The following is an 18,563-nucleotide window of genomic DNA, read 5'->3' on the forward strand; positions in this document are numbered from 1 at the left end:
ATAGTGGTGGGTGCATCACAAAATTCATCTGGCACTCAATTTTGCAATGCAAACTGGTTGTAGAACAGAAAACAGTCTTCAGATAACAGATGGTTTCCTGGACAAGTCAAGATAAGAGTAGACAAGTAAAACATCAACTAAGCTCAAGATTTAATGGCAAATGGCAGGTGGGTGGTGTTCAAATAAATGTTTTATCAACATTATTACTAGCCTTGTGTGTAATGAAGAGAAAACAAATAGAGAACTGATGAGCTACCATTAATGACTGGTGGAGAACTTTAATTTTAATATAAACTGGCGATATTAGAACTGTTATTTGGAGAGTATACCGGTATCTGCTATGTCAAACACAGTGACAAAGCAATTATCCCCCAAAAAAGAAAAGAACAACATTTTAAACTAATTTAAAAAGAGATAATCCACCCCCTCAATTCCTAAGTGTGTCCTGATTAAACAGGTACAGTAGATTTAAAAAAGGCTTTGAATGCAATTTCATTTTTGCAAAGTCATGTCTGCTGTTTTTGCTTTGCACCCACAGCTGTAACCCATCTGCCAAACGATGCACATTTCCCCATTAAAACCAACTACCAACCTATGCAAAAATGCAAGTTATCTCCTAAAATAAACTGCCTAGAATATACCCCCAATAAATAATTTATCATGTATGTTTCAAAATATAACTTAAAGTAGTGCTAACCAAAGTGGAGGAGTATTATAACACACTCTAGTTAATTAATACTAGTTAAGGATCAGAAAATGATTGATAAGTAAGCAAAACCAGAGGCAAAGACTAATACAGTTGAAAACACCCAAAATTAGGGATGGAGCTCGTTAATTTTTATTGATAACGATCACCTTATAGATCAGGCTTATCGAGCCGGGTTCTTATCGAGCCCACTATCGAGCATTTTATATTATTTTGTGGAAAGATGGGAGACAATAAATTCTGAACAGAACCAGTATATTTTACTAGGGCCTTCAAATACAGTACTTTTCTAACAAACGGAAGGCAATTGACCTTTTTACCAATAAAATAATATTAAAAGAACTGTTAACTGGTTAATACTGTGTGTGTGTGTGTGTGTGTGTGTGTGTGTGTGTGTGTGTGTGTGTGTGTGTGTGTGTGTGTGTGTGTGTGTGTGTGTGTGTGTGTGTGTGTACAGACAGTGACTTTAAACACGTAATGTTGTTTACTCGGTTGGCAGGTATCAATACACTTTTAGACAATTTGTGCCAGCGTGGGCGATTATCTTGATCGCCTCTTGTCTTGATTGTTTAAACATGATGTCATTGGCCGCTATGCTCGATAACAGGCTTGATAAGCCCAAATCTTATTGATAACGGGTACTCAATAAGCTTGTTTTCGGAATTTTTCGGGTATCGGTTATCGAGCTCCATACCTACCCAAAATATAAGGTTACTAAACTAAAATAAAGTATTTGCTGCACTGAGGAGTTTGACTGCGTCAGCTGAGTCTGGCATGACATAAATAGCTGTGAACCTGTTGTGTGCATAAGAGAGCAAAGCATCTGACGAGACACTGCTTCTCCATGGACTTGTTTGCAGGATAAACAATGGATGGACATGCTGATACACATGCTGGACAAATATGTGTTGCCTAGAGCTGACAAACTCAATTTAGACATGGGAGTTTAAAGTGAGTCTTATTTATAACTTATTTTTCTTTCAGGAATGACATAAGAGCATACTGAACATCAGGTCACTGGGTGTCAAGGCAACGGACATGTAACAGAATATGGTATTAAGTATTGTACTACTGTACTGTGAACTGAAGTATGAGAAGCTGCCCGAGAATTCTATTGCATATTATTCATATTTCATTCTCTAGGATAGTCAAATGTTATATTCAACTCCAAACACTACAGTACCACAGAAACGCCCAAGGATGTGCTGCATAGAATCAGCCCATTAAACGTAACTCACATATATAATAACACACTAAAACTCATTCCCCTACTAGTTGCATACTCCCACACAACACAGTAGTGAGAAAGTGCACTGAACAGACCATTCTGCATTGTACTGAACACAAATAACACAATAAGGAGTCAGAACTAAAGAATCATAGATAAAACAGATCATAAATATCACAATAAATGTCAAAGTGGCAGTAAGGTATAAATAGTCAAAGACAGTGCCTAACTGTAAAGTACCTACACGTAAATAAATGCTCTGACTGCAAACATATCAAATGTGTTAGCTGAAGTATTGGCTAAATATTCACTTTACTCTTTTCAATTAAAACTGCTGCTTTTCAATCAGAGAAGAAATCAATACTATACAAAAAGCAAACATGCGGAACACAGCAATCTTCATTAAAACTGATTGGGGAGCAGCTAATCATTAAACAAATGTGATGGACAAATGGGAAGCTTAAATATGTTCATGTTTTTGAAAGAATTAAAAACCTTCATCTGTTGTTCTAAAATATATTATCAATACTCACGTCACATTGAATGTTGTCACTGACAGCGTGCTTCCGGCAACAGTCCCGTTCATTTTACATTTCGTATTTGTAAGGGTGGGAGCGGTGTGGGTGCAGATGTTTGGTCTTGGCTTTCTTTGACAGTCCGACCCGAATAGGCCGCTTGCACGTCTTCAGAGGTTCCAGTCGCTGCAGTCGCTGGGGCTGATCAGGCTGCCCTGCAGGCACAAGTAGAACATTTAACAACTCGTTGCTGTCGAGCAGAAACCTCTTGTCTCCATATTCTAACTTTTGCAAATAAATGAATGCCCTACCTGGACATACTACAGCGTCACAGAAAAGTATTAAAAATAGCACATCTGCAAGCTCGAAACCAGCATGAATCAGAATCAGAAATTCAGAATCATCTTTATTGTCACATGATCACAGTTTTTTTTTTTTTTTTTTTTTTTAAGATATTTTTTTTTAGGCTTACGCCTTTTTATTGGTTTTTGAAGGGACAGACAGTAGGCTGACAGGAAACGGGAGAGAGATGGGGGAAGACATGCAGTAAAGGCCGTGTCGGGCTCGGGAGTCGAACTCGCGGCACACTGCGACTGGATTACCAGTCGGGTGCCCAGACGGTTACGCCACCGCCTGGGCACATGATCACAGTTTTAACAAGTAAAAAAGTGTGTGAAATTCGTTTTTTTGCATTGTTATTTTTCCAAAAAAACAAAGAAAGGGAAAAAGAGAGAGGGTTAGGAGATCAAAGCAAGAAAGAAAATGTATCCACACACAATCAGCACACTCGTAGGGTCTCTCTTAGCTAAGTTACAAACGGCACAGCCGTAGGGACTCTCTTATCTTATTTCCAATACCATTAAGGGGGGGGGGGGGGGGGTGTAGGCATGCTGGAATAGGCAACGTGTTACATTGCAATGTGCTGTGAGCTCGTAGATGGTTGGCGAAGAGATTTTGTGAAGATAGAAAAAAAAACGTTATTTTTGCGCCAGGTACAGTCATAGAAAGACATTTCTGCCAAAGTGTGAGGGCGAGAGGTGTTTTTATGGGACATGTACAGTAAGTCAATTTTTAGGCTGTGAGTTAGGCTGTACTGTAGGCTGCACTACAGGATACAGGATTTTGCTCAATCATCTTCAGAGCTGTTGAGACCTCAACCAGTACAGACTGTACTGATTGATGTATTATTGGCTCTAAACCCAGCCAAGCGTTATCTTTTTTTCTTGAACGGTTGTGAAGAACATACCTCCAGTTATAACACTGCTATTTGGAGCCCTCCTTTTCACCCAGGCAGGGGAATAGAGTTGTCAACACATTTGGAAAATCAATAAGGTCAAACTCACACATACTTAATTATCTCCTAAATATTGTAACCCTGGGCCTGGGCCATGGCTCAATGGTCCAGGCACCTTGGCTGGTAATCCAGTCTGGCAGTGTGCCGCGGGTTCGACTCCTGATCCCGACGGCCTTTACTGCATGTCTTCCCCCCATCTCTCTCCCCATTTCCTGTCAGCCTACTGTCTGTCCCTCCATAAAATATATGAAATAAAGGCGAAAGCCACAAAAAAAAAACATTTAATATATATTGTAACCCTGGTCTACAAAAGGCCCACTAGCAAGAAACAATTGCACGCTTTGCGTTAAAATGCAGTGGAGATGAGAATGAATAGAAGAGAGTTGCGATTGGATGTCACTTCAGTTTCTACTAACTTGATGTTAGTGTGATTGTGTCATTTAAAAGACACCCTACGCTACACCCCTATGCTTTAACATAGCATGTAACAATAGCGAAAATAGCTACAAGCTCAGATCAGTTTTACATTATTTTGGAAAATGTTGTAAAGAAATTTGTCTTTCCAAAATAGGGAAGACAGAGCACCATTTTTGTCAGTTCTCCACATGATATGAAATTTTTAACGTACTTTGACTCGGGCCCAGGCACGGTAGAAACATGAAGGAGGGAGTCCATTTTCTCTTTACCTCATCTGCCTCTCTGGGATCTGAAAGGTTAGATATTCAGAGTCAAACGTCATCTACTGTAGGCCTATATAGCACTGGCTGCATCATTCGGGACAGATGTGATGATTTGATGACATGTAAAAGGGAATTGCATTCATAGTGGATTTATAATTTTACTGCAGCTCAAAAATGTAGGCAAATAATAATTTGTGAGAGGAGAGTGAATTTGGAAAAGAAAAAAAAAGGGGGGGGGGGGGGGGGACAGGGAAGGATATTGTACTTAACCACCACTCCTTACATGGCCATCAATCTTAAAAGTGTATTTAAAATGTATTACAAATATGTCTTCTGTAATAAAGAGTGCTAGTCATGAAGGTCATACAAAATAAATTAAAATATAGCAACAAATCAGTGATTTGCAGGTTAGTAACGGGACAAACAATTGTTTATTTATAGTGTGATAGTGATAGTGTGTGCCCGGGAAACTGCACCTGGCCTCGTCAGAAAGGCTGAGCATGCTATTCCTATTCTAGTGTTTTTTGTGTCATCACAGTGGCAGTTATAGGTCATGTTGGTTCAACATCTGTTACTGTTTTGTTCCCAGCTGTAGATCTAGTACAGCTGTCTGATACTTTATCATGGTACATGTCCTATTTCTGGTTCTGGCCTGCAGGTTCCAGCAGTTAATATGTCGACCCCCGACAGTTGCAATGTTCTGGATTTGAATCTGAGCTGTCTCTCTCTGTCTGTGAGTAACTCCTCCCCCACCCTCTCTCTCTCTCCTGTGTGCCATCACATCAAGAAGAAGTACCCTAAAAATAATCCTAAGAACTGCTATTTGTTATTTTTGGCATTGGAAACGTTTTTGGAAAAATGTCAAGTGGCATTTCTTCCTCAGCCTAGTGGGAATATGCGCAGCACAGTTTCACTGCAATCGGACGCTGTGTAAATGATTTGCTGCATTTCGTACAAAATGGGCCACTCCTGAAAACTTTGGATGCCAATGTTAGCCAATCAGGATGGAATATGAGAAATCAAACAGACCCGTCTTGATCACATGACTATAGAGATCATGTGTACCGATTTGCGTGGATCAGATCTGAAGGAGTAATATCAAAATACCAGACTTCTGGTGGTGCTGCAGTTGTGAAAATTGCAAGTCAAAGGTTTTTCCTTGGCCTCTAGAGAGTGTGCATACAAAGTTTTGGGATGTTGGCGTGAGACTGAGCGAAATAATTTATCTAGTCCCTTATAAATAAAATAAATAACAAATGTGTTAAGGCCCTGACTACAAAGTGCAAACTACTCACCTCTTAGTTCCACTACAGGATACATAGCTTCATCTTCCTGCTGGCAGCAGTGGCTGAGGTCAAGGGGTACCTCCTGTTCATAGTCATCAGGCTTGGCAGCACATGACATTGGTGGCTCAACTGGTCTGCAGTCATTACTTTTATCTCCTGATAATAGGACAACAAACATCTACTTTAGATAGACGGTATGAAGATACAACACAAACATATGTTATTACTATAAACCACAATATTATACAGTACTACTATTTATCCTCAACAGAACGCTTGACAAAATACAATTCTGATGACATTGCTTGACGTGGTTCAAATGCACTGTATAAACACCTTAATAATTAGTGCCATTGCGTCAATGTAATGTATCCATTACCAACAGACTAATAAAAGATTGACCGTAGCTTTCTAACTGTCCTCGTGATTGACTCTACCTTTTATAAGGTAACATAAATAGCATAAAAAGAAATAGATACACTAATGACATGACAGGCATCTGACTAGAACTGTTTAAGGGAATTCATGAATGAATAGCACAAAGTACGAAAATATTTAGTATAATTTAACCCCTCATGTTAGGAAACAAGGAACCAAGCACAAATTTGCTCTGTTCTGAAGGTTGACCACAATGACCACAAAACAAAATGAAATTCATGTGAACAGATGGGTGAATTTTTGTTCAACAGAGGATTCACTCCGAACATGTTACTTATAGGCTATAATGTAGACTTACATCATGCCCATTTTCCCAACATTTGAATGTGATTGAATTTCCTGCACTGATATAAATGAAAGTGCACAGAACACTGCCCAAGGCAAATGAGCAATGTGTTTCATCTAAAACACTAACAGTGGCAGTTAAACACCAGGGAATTTTTCACTGTCAAAACTTGTCCTCGGCTTCAGTGTCTGCTGTGGTTTACAAATGGCTGTCATTTGGATATGATATTATTGAATAATTGTGCATCGACAGTCCTATTATTTGTTTATTCTTGGTAAGTAATGAGATTAAGTTGTGAAGTATAATTTGTCTTCACACAGTGGGCAGTTTTATTAGCAGTACTGTAGGAGGACAAGCACACCTGAGGTAAATACTGTGGATACTTGCATTGGTCAATAGTACCAACCTGATAAGGAGGCATCTGGGGGGCAATCCATTGCTGGTTTTCTAGGGTGATCTCCGCTGCTGGAAGTCGAGGCCTTCTCAGGTTCACTCACAACACCGTTTTGCAGAAACAGTGTCTCCCCGTCAGCAGCTGAGCCATTTGCACCGATCAAAAAATACAACTTCATCTCCTCTATGACCACATCAAACTGTTCCTTCATCTCAAACTCAGGGTAGCGGCTGATCTCAGAGTCTGTGTGGTTTATCTTGCTGAGGATAATGGACTGCTTTGACTCGGGGGTCAAGTCAGACTGGTAGGGTTCACGGAAAGCTGACTCTGTGACTTCACAGGACGCGATTCTGACTTTGAAGCATCTGTCTACTTCCATATTATGTTCATCTTGGCATTCATTGTTTGATTTCTCAGATTTCACTCTCTGGTTGTGACACTTGTTCCCTTGTAAAGAGAGGTGACATTGTCCCTGGGGTGTATGCAACAGCTGACTGGGCAGGCTGGTGAGGAGTGGGCTATGCCCCAGGCCCTCAGCATCATCATCATCATCATCATCGGGTGAAAGCTGGATCTTTTCAAAAGTGTCAAAACCCCCAGCGAAGCGGTCAAATAGAATCACAGCAGATGGCACAGAGGCAGATCTGTCATTGCTGCGTTGAGGAGTGGCATCATCAGCATTTTGTGAAAGCGGTCTGGGATTGAAATAATGGGCACTGGGCACTACTGCATCAACAGAGGCAAAGTAGGGCAGTGGAGGAGACGTGATCGAGGACAACAGCCTGCCTTCATTTTCAGTCATGGATGTCTCCATTCTGGGTTTGCAGTCTGCAGAGGAGAGGAGGAATGACAACTCGTCACTTTCAACAGTCACTGCTGATTTATTGCTACTTATTTTGTTATTTGCACAGTCCTTTTCAGTCATGTGTTCATTGTGCTCTTCATTTGTTGGCATCAGTCTATTCGACTTCTCAAAGTTAATGTGCATTTTAAGGTCTTCTCCAAAGCTTGTCACTTCCTTGCCTGCTTTTCTCTCTGCCATCTCACCCCTCACAGAAACTTCTGTAGTTAAATATTCAGTCTCCTGTGACTTGCAGTGGTCTGGACTGATAAGAAAGCAACCAGCAGGTGCCCGTTTCTCATTCAGGTGTCCCAGAGCGTAACTGTTTTCTTTTATTTGGTTACAGGCGTGAAATTGTTCAACAGGCCTGTGTAGGCTGCTACTGGGTTCTGCTTCCCTATGACAGGCCTCTTTGGCGCCCAGCTCGCTGTGTTTCTCCCCGAGGGTAAAAGGACAACACTGCTGTTCGGTGGATGCCGGACACAAGAACTCTGTCTTAGCTTTGTACTGCTGAGCTCCTCCGCTACAGCTGTTGCCGGTCTGCACAGAATCTGAAATCTCCCCCATGGTGCACTCCCATGGCCTGACATAAGAATGTTCCAGAATGTGCGTGTGTTTTGTGGAGTGTGTTAATGAGGTGGGTGGCTCTAAACCTGTGGTGCTCGCCAAGTCATGGTGCTTCTTCTCAGCCTCCGCGTCAATTTGGCTCCAGATTACAGGGTCAATTACACAATAAAGGCCCACTTCATTATCTCCCCGACTGCTGCTTGCAGGCAGAGTTTCAGCACTGTGACCGGCCGTTTCACTCTGAACTTTAACTATCATCTCATCAGCTGCGCGCCACCATGCTACACTACGTATATCATCATCAGTCTCAACGGTCAAACTGAGCTCAGCCCCGATGTGCATGGCATTTGAGGCTAATATCACATCACAAGGAACAATGGCTGCCTCGACACAGTCAGCTGTCTCGACTGCAGGATCAGGGGTGGAATCGTCCCTGCCGTACTCATAAATGAAGCCTTCATCACAGACAGTTGCATTTTCTTTTACATCAGTCTCCCATCTGGCTGGATTTTTCACCTCATTTTTCGCAGCTCCTGCCAGGTTCTCTGGGGGTCTCACTTCAGAGCGTGAGCAGGATGATTTAGAGCCCATGTAATCACTGTGAGACAAGCAGCACTTGGCCTCTTCCTCCTCCTTGTTGGGGGGTGCATCTGCACTACACCCATGCCCATCTCCCATCTGATTACACTCTTTGACTTCAGCAGATTCATAAAAGACAGTACCTTTGACCTCCGAGAGCTCACTTGCGTCAAGGCCGACTGCACCGATATGAGCGCTGCTGTTTTGCCCCTTTTGTGGAAAAGCTCCCCCCATACCGGGAGACCAGTAGCCGAGTGATTTCCCCAGCTGTTCCCAATCATAACGAGTAGTATCAGCTGACACACCTCCTGCATCATCTCTAGGGTGTGAGTCAGCCTTGTCTGTTTCGATAACTGGATGTTGCTCATCTTCCTCCAGGCACGGGACGTGTATCTCTGCAATGGTACAACACACTCCAGTGGACCCAGTGTGTTTTTTATTGTCCATGTCTGAAGTAGCCACCTTTGTAACACAGTTCTCTTTGAGTTCACTATCATCACATTGATAAATTTGATATCCTTTGTGTCTATACCCAAAGCCATGCTCAGGTGTGTATTGGCTTGGGTCTTCATTGGCTTGGAAGGGTTTTGTTGGTGATGCGGAGCCTTCGTTTTTCTGGGACAGCTTGGGAAAGTCAAACTTGCTTTCACCACTGTACTTATCTTGGTAGCTTGCGGTGACTGACTCCATTCTTGTCCATTTGGGGGAGAGTGGGGAAGGAGAATCTCTCTCACTCTTATCCATTTTCGTTGATATGCTTGACCTAAATTCAAAATGATATGAATAATTATCCCAGAGCTGAGCCCCAGTGTAAATAACAGTGATCATTACTCAAATTCAAACATGGCTATTCTTTAATCATTACAAAAGGTTTAATCCATATAATTTGCGGCTAAAAAATATATATCTTTAAAAGACAGCACTGCAATACCATAAGCCTGATCAATAAAATGGAAAAAAACAAAACGATAGTTGAGGGGGGTATGTGTTCATCAAGTAACTATTTACCCAATCCAGCTACTCACCTTCCCACAAAGCTGAGTCTCAAAAACATGTAAAAGGAATTTCACCATCAACCTAAGAGAAAACATGAATCAGAGCAGTCCATCAAATTACAGTATGGAACCCAGCATATTGCACAATGTAAAGATGGCATTAGTCCAGAAGAATAAGAGACATTAAACCTGGCAAGTGCTCAGGCATCTCTAAACTACCTCACTAAAGCAGTGTCTCTGCCAGTGGGCTAGGACCCAAGCATGCAGCATCATTTGTTCTCACAGTCACTGACAAAGGACATTTTTAATTGAGTAGTATATTGTGTTAACTTATTATTGTTACAATTGGTTCTTGCTGACATTCGTGGTTAGCTTAAATGAATCTACAGTACATGGGCAGCATAGCTAATACTTACTTATACAACATGCAAGTAATTAACTATAGACCTACATTTTAAGTTATTTTTTATGTTGAAAAAGTATTATTCTTAGAGATATTAGAGTTTGTTATTGTACGTACCAGCTTCTAAAAGTTAGAAGAATAGAATGAATAGGAGTATAATGATTAAATATCCTGATTTGTGTATTGACAGATTTCACAATTGTATTTTGTTTTAGCTAACATACCATATAGCTATAATAATTCTCAGAACATAGGCCTGCCCTAGACCTACAGTAGCTTCGCTACTCCCAGGGTATGGTAAAACTAATATAGCCGAGTAATTACATGTATAATGTCGATACTGTGTTAACTTGTATAGTTGTATTTGTGGGCGACACCAATACATACATCCACTGTCTGTGAGACACAGCAAGTTAGATGCATGACGCAAACGTTGTGACTCTTATTCGCTAATAAGTTATAACGAGATTTATAATATTGAATGGTTTCCAGGTTTGTCATTATTATTCACTTACCGCTTAGTTTTGCTGTGACAAGTTGTCAAAATGCGTTCTTATAGCTATTTTAGACTGTTTTGTTTTGTGTTGTGGAATGTGGATGTGGACACAACTTCTGCAGCCGGAGAGAGTGGTGTTACACCCACATTGGTGACCATACTACCTACATTTCGCGCGCAGTGACAAATAGCTCCAGCCAAAAAAGGAACAGATCTACAAGCTGGCAACGCGTAGCGACGCGACCGATCGGTGAGCTTGTAGATCTTTGCTTTTTGATTAGTGGGGAATATATAGGACTAGTGGACTACTACCGTATGTTTTAATCGTTGATTTGGTGGACAGACATTTCAACAATACCTTTGGCCTATTCTTCGCTCTGCGCAAATACCATAGTAGTGTATGATCCATTCCAAACGCCCCTCATCATGACCAAACTAGCACGTGCGCAACAGTCACGCACACAGATGAGGCACCGAGACCCACAGTGAGTGAGGGAGGACTAAGGAGGGGGTTGGGGGGTGCAGTCAGTCAGTGCATTCACACACGCGCACGGTTTGCCTGTGCACTCCATCCACAGTGTCTTCACTTCAGCAGTGCTGTGCAGCATCTCTCGGACGGCAGCAGCAAGCAGTGAATTTCGTCGAGGCTGTTTAGTTTTTCTCTTCCCCCCTCCCCTCCTTTCTGCAAATAAAAACAAAACCCCGACCAAGACCACAGAGGGTCGATTAGGAGAAGAACAAGTTAAAACGTTTTGAATCGCGTCTTTTTCCCCCATCCTCGCCGCGGTCCAAAACCAAGCCCAAACACATCGACCACACTTCCTCCGTTGACTCCGTTGCACTCTCGCAAGGTAGGATGTTCTCTTGATCGATGCTCGTAGTAGGCTATGCAACATTTTGTCCCCAATTAACACACCCAGTTACTTTATGAAAAGCGATCACTTCGTTATCGTTATGGTACAATGGTACATTGCCTACTCTTCTCTTTCAATCAAAATGATGTTGATTATTTTATGAAGTAGGCTAGAAGTGAAGATAATTACATTATTATTATCATAATAGTCCAATAAACCTCTGGAGCTTATTTAGTGTTGAACATTCGCATGCATAATTTCGTTTAATGAGTGTTTAGATAAACAGTGCATGTAGCCTATACATCTATCATATTCGGCATGTTTCAATGGCAAAAGTGGCCATTTGGAGATTGATTTGATGGTGATTGCTCAATAAACTGAAAACATAGAATAGGGTTTTTTATGTTGAGGATTGTGGCATGAGACCTTTTTGCTCTGTCTGACTGTGGTGCTGATGTTGAGGCTGTTAGAGGAAGCAGCAGGGATACAGTGCCAGTTTGGGAATTGGTACTAGGCTATATAGAGTCCAGACACCGACAAAACGAACCCCTATTCACAGAACAGACGTTCATAACATAACCCACAAAAACCTAATTGGGGGAAGCTTGCCACCATCTGGCCACTTAAATCAAGGCAGCACAGCAGCAGATCTATATCAAAACTATAGCCTTTTTCTGCGTGCAGCACACACATCGAGCACACACACACACACACACACACACACACACACACACACACACACACACACACACACACACACACACACACACACACACACACCCTGCACTATCCACTTCTTACAAGGAAAGAAGGAGGGGCAGCAGAATTACAGGGACCAGTAAGCAGATAAAGTTTGACATAGCCATAGCCAACCACTTTTATTGTACTCTCCCCATCTATTGTCAGCTTGGCTGTGCTTTGCTTCTCAAGGTCATCGCCTAATACGCATAATTTGGAAAAGAATGGCAAATGAATGGCAATGTTACATAATGTGCCTGCCTCACGTGCATGTGCTGGATGTTCACAATACTGTAAAATATCTTGTTTGACAGTGCAGTTATTGCATCTATTATCATAACTTGATGATAGTACTACTAATAGTTGTGAAACACATTATGTTTGCATGGACTTGGACATTAGTGGACCTCTATGACTCAGGTCTCAAGTCAATGTGTGCTGCTCTGCAATGCACTGCATGCATGCATGGATATTGTCAAGACTTGGAGATGCTGGGCTCAGTGGGCTGTTTCTTCTCTCCAGCCATAATCAAGCATTGACATTAGCTTATTATGTAATGGTTGTCTTGACTGGAGGCAAGTGTAGAAACGGATGCATCGTGTCTACATTTCAGGGGTTTTGTTGCATAATAATTGATAGCAGTGCAGCACACAATAACTTTTTAACAATGGAAGGGAGCGGTACACCTTTCCCCTCTGTCATCATCTGTAGACAAAGCTTGGAAAATACATCTGAGCAGACCAGTTAGCGGGGAATGGATTTCATCACTATTGCCTTAAGTTATGCCTTGTTTGGCCTGTGCCTGTACAGGCTACTGACAGCAAAGATGTTTTATTATCAGGCCCTTGTAGTGAAAAAAAAACAATTCTCTCATGATACAGTGGAAAATGAGGGGAAAAAAACAATTGCGGTACACACTACACATTGATATGTGACAGAGGGTCATTGCCACGCATTGGTTAGAAGTCTTCACATTTTGATGCCTAAAAACGAGGTCACCCTGGAGAACAAAAAAACAGCTGCACAGCTCAGCATTACACACAGATAATAAAGGTGGGAGTGTCCCAATGCTCCAGTCAGTGGCGCGTCCAGGAATTACATTTTGGGCAGGCAAGAATTACATTTTGGGCAGGCAAGATGTGTTAATTGTCGTCTCCCCGCGCACAATCGTAGCACTAAAGGTTTTCAAAGAGATATACCTGCCAGACGAGTAGGATACAAAGGCTGAAAGGCATGCATTTACATTCCAATGGGTGATTGAGGGTCGCGCTCTACCGCAAGGCCAATCAGCTGTCCACTAATAGTTAGAAAATGGATTTGGACAGGCGGACGCCTGCCTTCGCCTTATTGAAGATACGCCTCTGGCTCCAGTATGAGCCTCAGTCAGCTCTGCTGTCCATAGTGTGAGATGTCATAGTCTTCGCTATAGTAATTGACCCCTAGTGTATTTGCACACTGTATTTTCCAGCATATTAGATTGCATTTTAATGTAATGAGCTTTTCGTGCCATGTGAGTCATAGTAAATTCAAGTGATTTTTCTACTCTTTGCATGCACGTACACACACAACCATGTGTTGCAAAACATGTAGATTCTTTAAGAAATCATACATATTAACGCAATAACACAATACACCCACACAAATGTGCCATATGGACATGGAAATGATGAGATGCTGTTACAATGCCTCCTGCGTCAAATGATGCGTTTTTCCCTCGGATGCATCAATATATTTTACCCGGGTAATGTAACATTGTTTATGTTATGATCATAGAAATAACTCAAGGCAATCTACCAATAGACTGGCATCTTGATTTACCGACTGCGCACGAGAAAAGTGTGGAAAAAAATGAATTGCCAGGGACGTGGTTTTGCACTACAAGAAGAATGAATTAGGACTTGTTTCCCTGGGACTCTTAACATTGCCCTGGGACTCATCTAAAAGACCACTCATGAGTCCCAGGACTCATTACACTGGGAACCTAGCAACATTACATCACTGAGTACGGCTGCAATGCATCACACATGCACATCTCTACTGAGACACATCTGTCTCCCTGTGTATAGTTGCCGTCTTGGAGCTCGCCGCATCCCGATAGACTACTTGCATTGTAAGAAGAGATGTGTTGCTGTCACGACTCACAACTTGCCAGTGTGTCAATGGAGACTACTCTTTTTGATGTCTCTCTGAAAGTATGCTACTGTACAGTATGCAGCTTGGAAGATTGGCACATGTCGTTTGGCACACACACACACACACACACACACACACACACACACACACACACACACACACACACACACACACACACACACACACACACACACACACACACCCCTGATTGATGGAGCAGGACTATGTTTTGTTGCCATGTATAATTTGAAGGTCTGAAGTCATACTGTTTGCAGTGGTCATGGCACACATAATGGACAGGAATCAGTCCAACATCAAATCAATATATGTTGCCGCAGTGTTTATGCTATTCAGCAGGGCAGAGCACAAACAATTATGTATTTACTGTTAGTGTTTCTGTGCGTGTGTGTGTGTGTGTGCGTGCATGCATGCTCCTATAAGCTCTATATTCCAGTGTTACATCCCATCATGTGGTCCATCATTCTTTGCTGACAACCGATCCTGATCCAATCATTATTTTCTGGTTTAGGCCAATTGTTATTCCTATTTATGGACAGAGCTTACTTGATGCTAGCCGATAAAGCCCTTTGAGAGCCCCTAGTGGGGCTCAGGTAATCGCGAGGGCATCCATCCAGCGCTGTTGGATCTTTGGGTGGGAGCAGGTTGCTTAACGGCAGGGGCCATCTACAAGAACAGAGAGCCTCCAGTGCAGACCATATAGATCAGATGCAGTTACATCCCAACAGTTTTTCGGGGGATCTTCAGAGGCCTATAGAACGATCAAGGAGCCACTAAACCCATGCAATGGCTTTCTGGTTATTGAGCTACTTATACGATCTGTCTCTCTGCTCTCTTTCTCTCTCTGTCTCTCTCTCATACATACCCACTGCCTCTTCCATCCCACGCCCACCCCACACCCCTCTCTATGTGGTTACAGCTGAGGATTTTCATCTCTTCTCTCCATAAGCCATGAAATGAAACGAAATTGGATTGTTTTCTGAAATGTGCAGCGATGCATCAACAAATTATTGTTTCTCTGTTTAGCTCTTAGCAAGGGCTGGTTGCAGATTGACGAAGGTTAATTAAGTGACAGTTAAGGGCCGTTATCACATGGAATAACGGCATAACCCCATATCTTTTTTTTGCGCTCATTTAGCACACAGGCAGTATGGATGACCTAACGAATCTATAGGATTTCCCAAAGTTGTAATATCTGTGGTTTGTAAACCTATATGAAGACAATAGGTCAGTCCAGATGAACTTGCTAGATTTCACACAAAGTGGGATTCAGAAATAGTAGTACATAGATAAGGATAACAAACGCTCTATGAGCCTGAGTGTGTTTTTGTAATCATGGTAATTAGGGATTGCTTAATGCCCAATCAATGCCCAAGTACCAGTAAAGTAGCAGTGGCGGTGCTGAGCAGATACTGTACAGACCAAGGGTGAGAGAGAGAGAGACACTGGGATGTCTGGCAGAATGGCAGAGGATGGCAAATTGGCAATTCAGGTCTCAAGTTTACAGCTTAACCCAATCAAGATGCCATGATGAAAATAATTCAACTATAGTTGTTGCAAGTAATTGAATAAAGATGACCTCTCTTGCTGACTTCTTGTTATTCAACGGTCACATACTACCTGCTGTCATGTAGTGGACAAGACACTCCGGGACCATGCTGTCTCCCTCTCTGCTTTCCTGCTGTCTGTCTCTGTGAAGGAGATGATACAAAATGGACAGACTGTCCACTGCCTTTACAAATAGCACAAGGGATGAGGGATGATCGCAACAGATCACAATAGCTTGAAGCTAAACGCACTAAACGCGCTTAAAGATAGCAGTGGTCGTTCATCCCACAGTGCAATGGTCCAAACATGACCAGTTCATCAGGGGATCAAACCTATGATGATTGATGCTTGGGGGGGATTGGTTTTGTAACGGTTTCATTTCTAGAGTACATCAACCATGTCACAGTCGTTCATTTACAGCACTGTTTTCAAAACAGTGGGTCGGGACCCATTTCTTGGCCGCGGACATATTTGTATGGGTCCCTTTAGTTTTAGTTTCCTACATTTTGTTTTTGATTATTAAGGTAAAAAAAACATCCCCAAAAAGCTAAATCTTTCATGAATTAAAAACAAAATTTGATGATTTCTTCGGTCATGAAGAAATCAAGAAACATCAAAGAAATTCCATAAATTAGCATTTATGAAGAAGTATAGTGAAAATAGCCAATTTACAAGCTCACAGCACGGCGCGAAGCAACATGTCAGCTTTTAGATCTGCTATTTTCACTAGTTGGTAAACGTCTAATTGACCTTTGCGGTCACATGCTAAAAGATTTGGGAACCACTGATTTACAGTAATGGCCAGCCATACACTTGCACATGTCGCACATTGTAAAAACCTTCATAGGTGAACAGATTTATCTTTCACCCCTCAGCTTGTTTTTCTGTTTATTTAGAAAAAAACTAAATCCTAACCTACTTTGTTAAATGTGTGTGTGTGTGTGTGCGTGCGTGCGTGCGTGCGTGCATGCGTGCGTGCGTGCGTGCGTGCGTGCGCGCGTGCGTGCGTGCGTGCGTGCGTGTGCCTGCACAACCCCTGCCTGTGTATGTCCCCCCGTGTGTTCCCCTCCATTTGTTCATGTGCGTGCCGTTGCCGTGCATCTGCATATGGTGTTGTGTGTGTGTGTGTGTGTGCGTGTGTACATGGCCTTCCCCCTGGCAGACGAAATGGGGAAAACAAACAGCAAGCTGACCCCCGAAGTGATGGAGGACCTGGTGAAGAGCACAGAGTTCAACGAGCATGAGCTGAAGCAGTGGTACAAGGGATTCCTGAAGGACTGCCCCACCGGGAGGCTCAACCTGGACGAGTTCCAGCAGCTCTATGTCAAGGTATGAGACGGCCCACACCCTCCCACCACTGTTGCCATGTCTGCTTAGTGCTTATTGCTTATTGCTGATTGAAAATTGTATTAACAGTTTGTAGAATGTATACATTGTGAGCGACTTTGGGCTTACGGCAACCTTCCCCGTGTTTCTTCACTGGTCCGATCCAGAAGAGCGCAGTTTGACGGCCACTGCTACAGAGCTGACAATGAGATTATATTTTCCCTTCTTCTCTGGAGTCCTGCCTCAAGGCGGACCAGAGGTAGAAAGCTGTCGTTCCCTGATGTCATCGCTAGGGACACATGCTTCAGTAGGCAGGAACTGGGGGTGGCAATGAAGGACCGGTGCTTCAGTAGGCAGGAACTGGGGGTGGCAATGAAGGACCGGTGCTTCAGTAGGCAGGAACTGGGGGTGGCAATGAAGGACCGGGAAGTCTGGCGTAGCATTGTGGAATCCATGATCTCGACCGCGGTCGAAAAATGATGATGATGATTGGGCTTGTTGTTCTGTAAAGTATAGCTTGTAAAGTAAAAGTGTGCTGTATGTCAGTGACGTAGACTCCGTGGGGACGGGGCCCCCATGAGGAATTAGACCTGAATATTCGCCTTGGTTTGTCCCGTTTGTATACCGCAATTCTCGTCTTTGCATTGACTTTGTATGTAATCGCGCCACTCTAACCATCCATGTCTGAACGCACCTTAACACCTCTTTTGTCCTCCTCACTGTCCGGCCCAGGGGCGGGGGGTGGTGGGCCGCGTTGCCTGTCCTCTTGTACACATGCAGATCAGGCATTCAAATGCTGTTTTCACCTGCCAGGTAGGGTATGCATACAGTACTGTACTCTACTTATGGCTACTTGTTCACAATGAAACCACCACCTGGCATTTAAACATGCTCTTCTGTTTAACACTATGACACGATTAAAAAGTGTTACAAATAAGTGTTTAGAACCTAAACGCTTGGGTTTAGTGTGTTTAGTGTGAGTGGGGGGGTCCTAGCGCGGGACGGCCCCCATGACAATTATAAAAACATTTAGTCTCGGCTGTATGTCCTTATGGGCTGGGCTTCCTTGGAAGCATGACACTTAAATAGTAGTGGTTTGCGTTGTTTTTTTTTTGGAGGGGGCCCTTGTTTCTAAAGTGTAGCTGCTTATTTGGGCTTGTTTCCTAAATGTTGTTTAAACCAGTGGTGCTCAAACTAACATTTTCATGTCAAGGAACCCCAAATGAATACTGTATGTA

The 18,563-nt window shown here is 42.6% G+C and overlaps 2 protein-coding genes across 2 annotated transcripts in view; one reads left to right on the plus strand and one right to left on the minus strand.

The window, feature by feature from the left end:
* Window positions 1–1,651: 1,651 nt before the first annotated feature.
* LOC306940672 (uncharacterized protein) lies at window positions 1,652–10,864 on the minus strand. The gene is made up of 6 exons (XM_079525789.1): window positions 10,728–10,864; window positions 9,840–9,891; window positions 6,840–9,577; window positions 5,719–5,865; window positions 4,372–4,449; window positions 1,652–2,664 (listed from the first exon to the last, which is right to left on the minus strand). The coding sequence occupies exons 2-6, from the start codon at window positions 9,866–9,868 to the stop codon at window positions 2,522–2,524; spliced, it is 3,135 nt and encodes a 1,044-aa protein (XP_079381915.1). The 5' UTR covers window positions 9,869–9,891; window positions 10,728–10,864; the 3' UTR covers window positions 1,652–2,521.
* Window positions 10,865–11,328: 464 nt separating this feature from the next.
* Window positions 11,329–18,563, plus strand: part of LOC306940753 (visinin-like protein 1) — a 34,236-nt gene continuing 27,001 nt past the window's right edge. Inside the window, exons 1-2 of the mRNA XM_079525927.1 lie at window positions 11,329–11,559; window positions 17,162–17,328. Of these exons, the coding sequence (XP_079382053.1) occupies window positions 17,167–17,328 (162 nt within the window). The 5' untranslated portion in view covers window positions 11,329–11,559; window positions 17,162–17,166. The remainder of the gene's footprint in view (window positions 11,560–17,161; window positions 17,329–18,563) is intronic.

The sequence above is a fragment of the Electrona antarctica genome (assembly GCF_951216825.1).
Source record: "Electrona antarctica genome assembly, chromosome: 17".
Taxonomy (NCBI): Eukaryota; Metazoa; Chordata; class Actinopteri; order Myctophiformes; family Myctophidae; genus Electrona; species Electrona antarctica.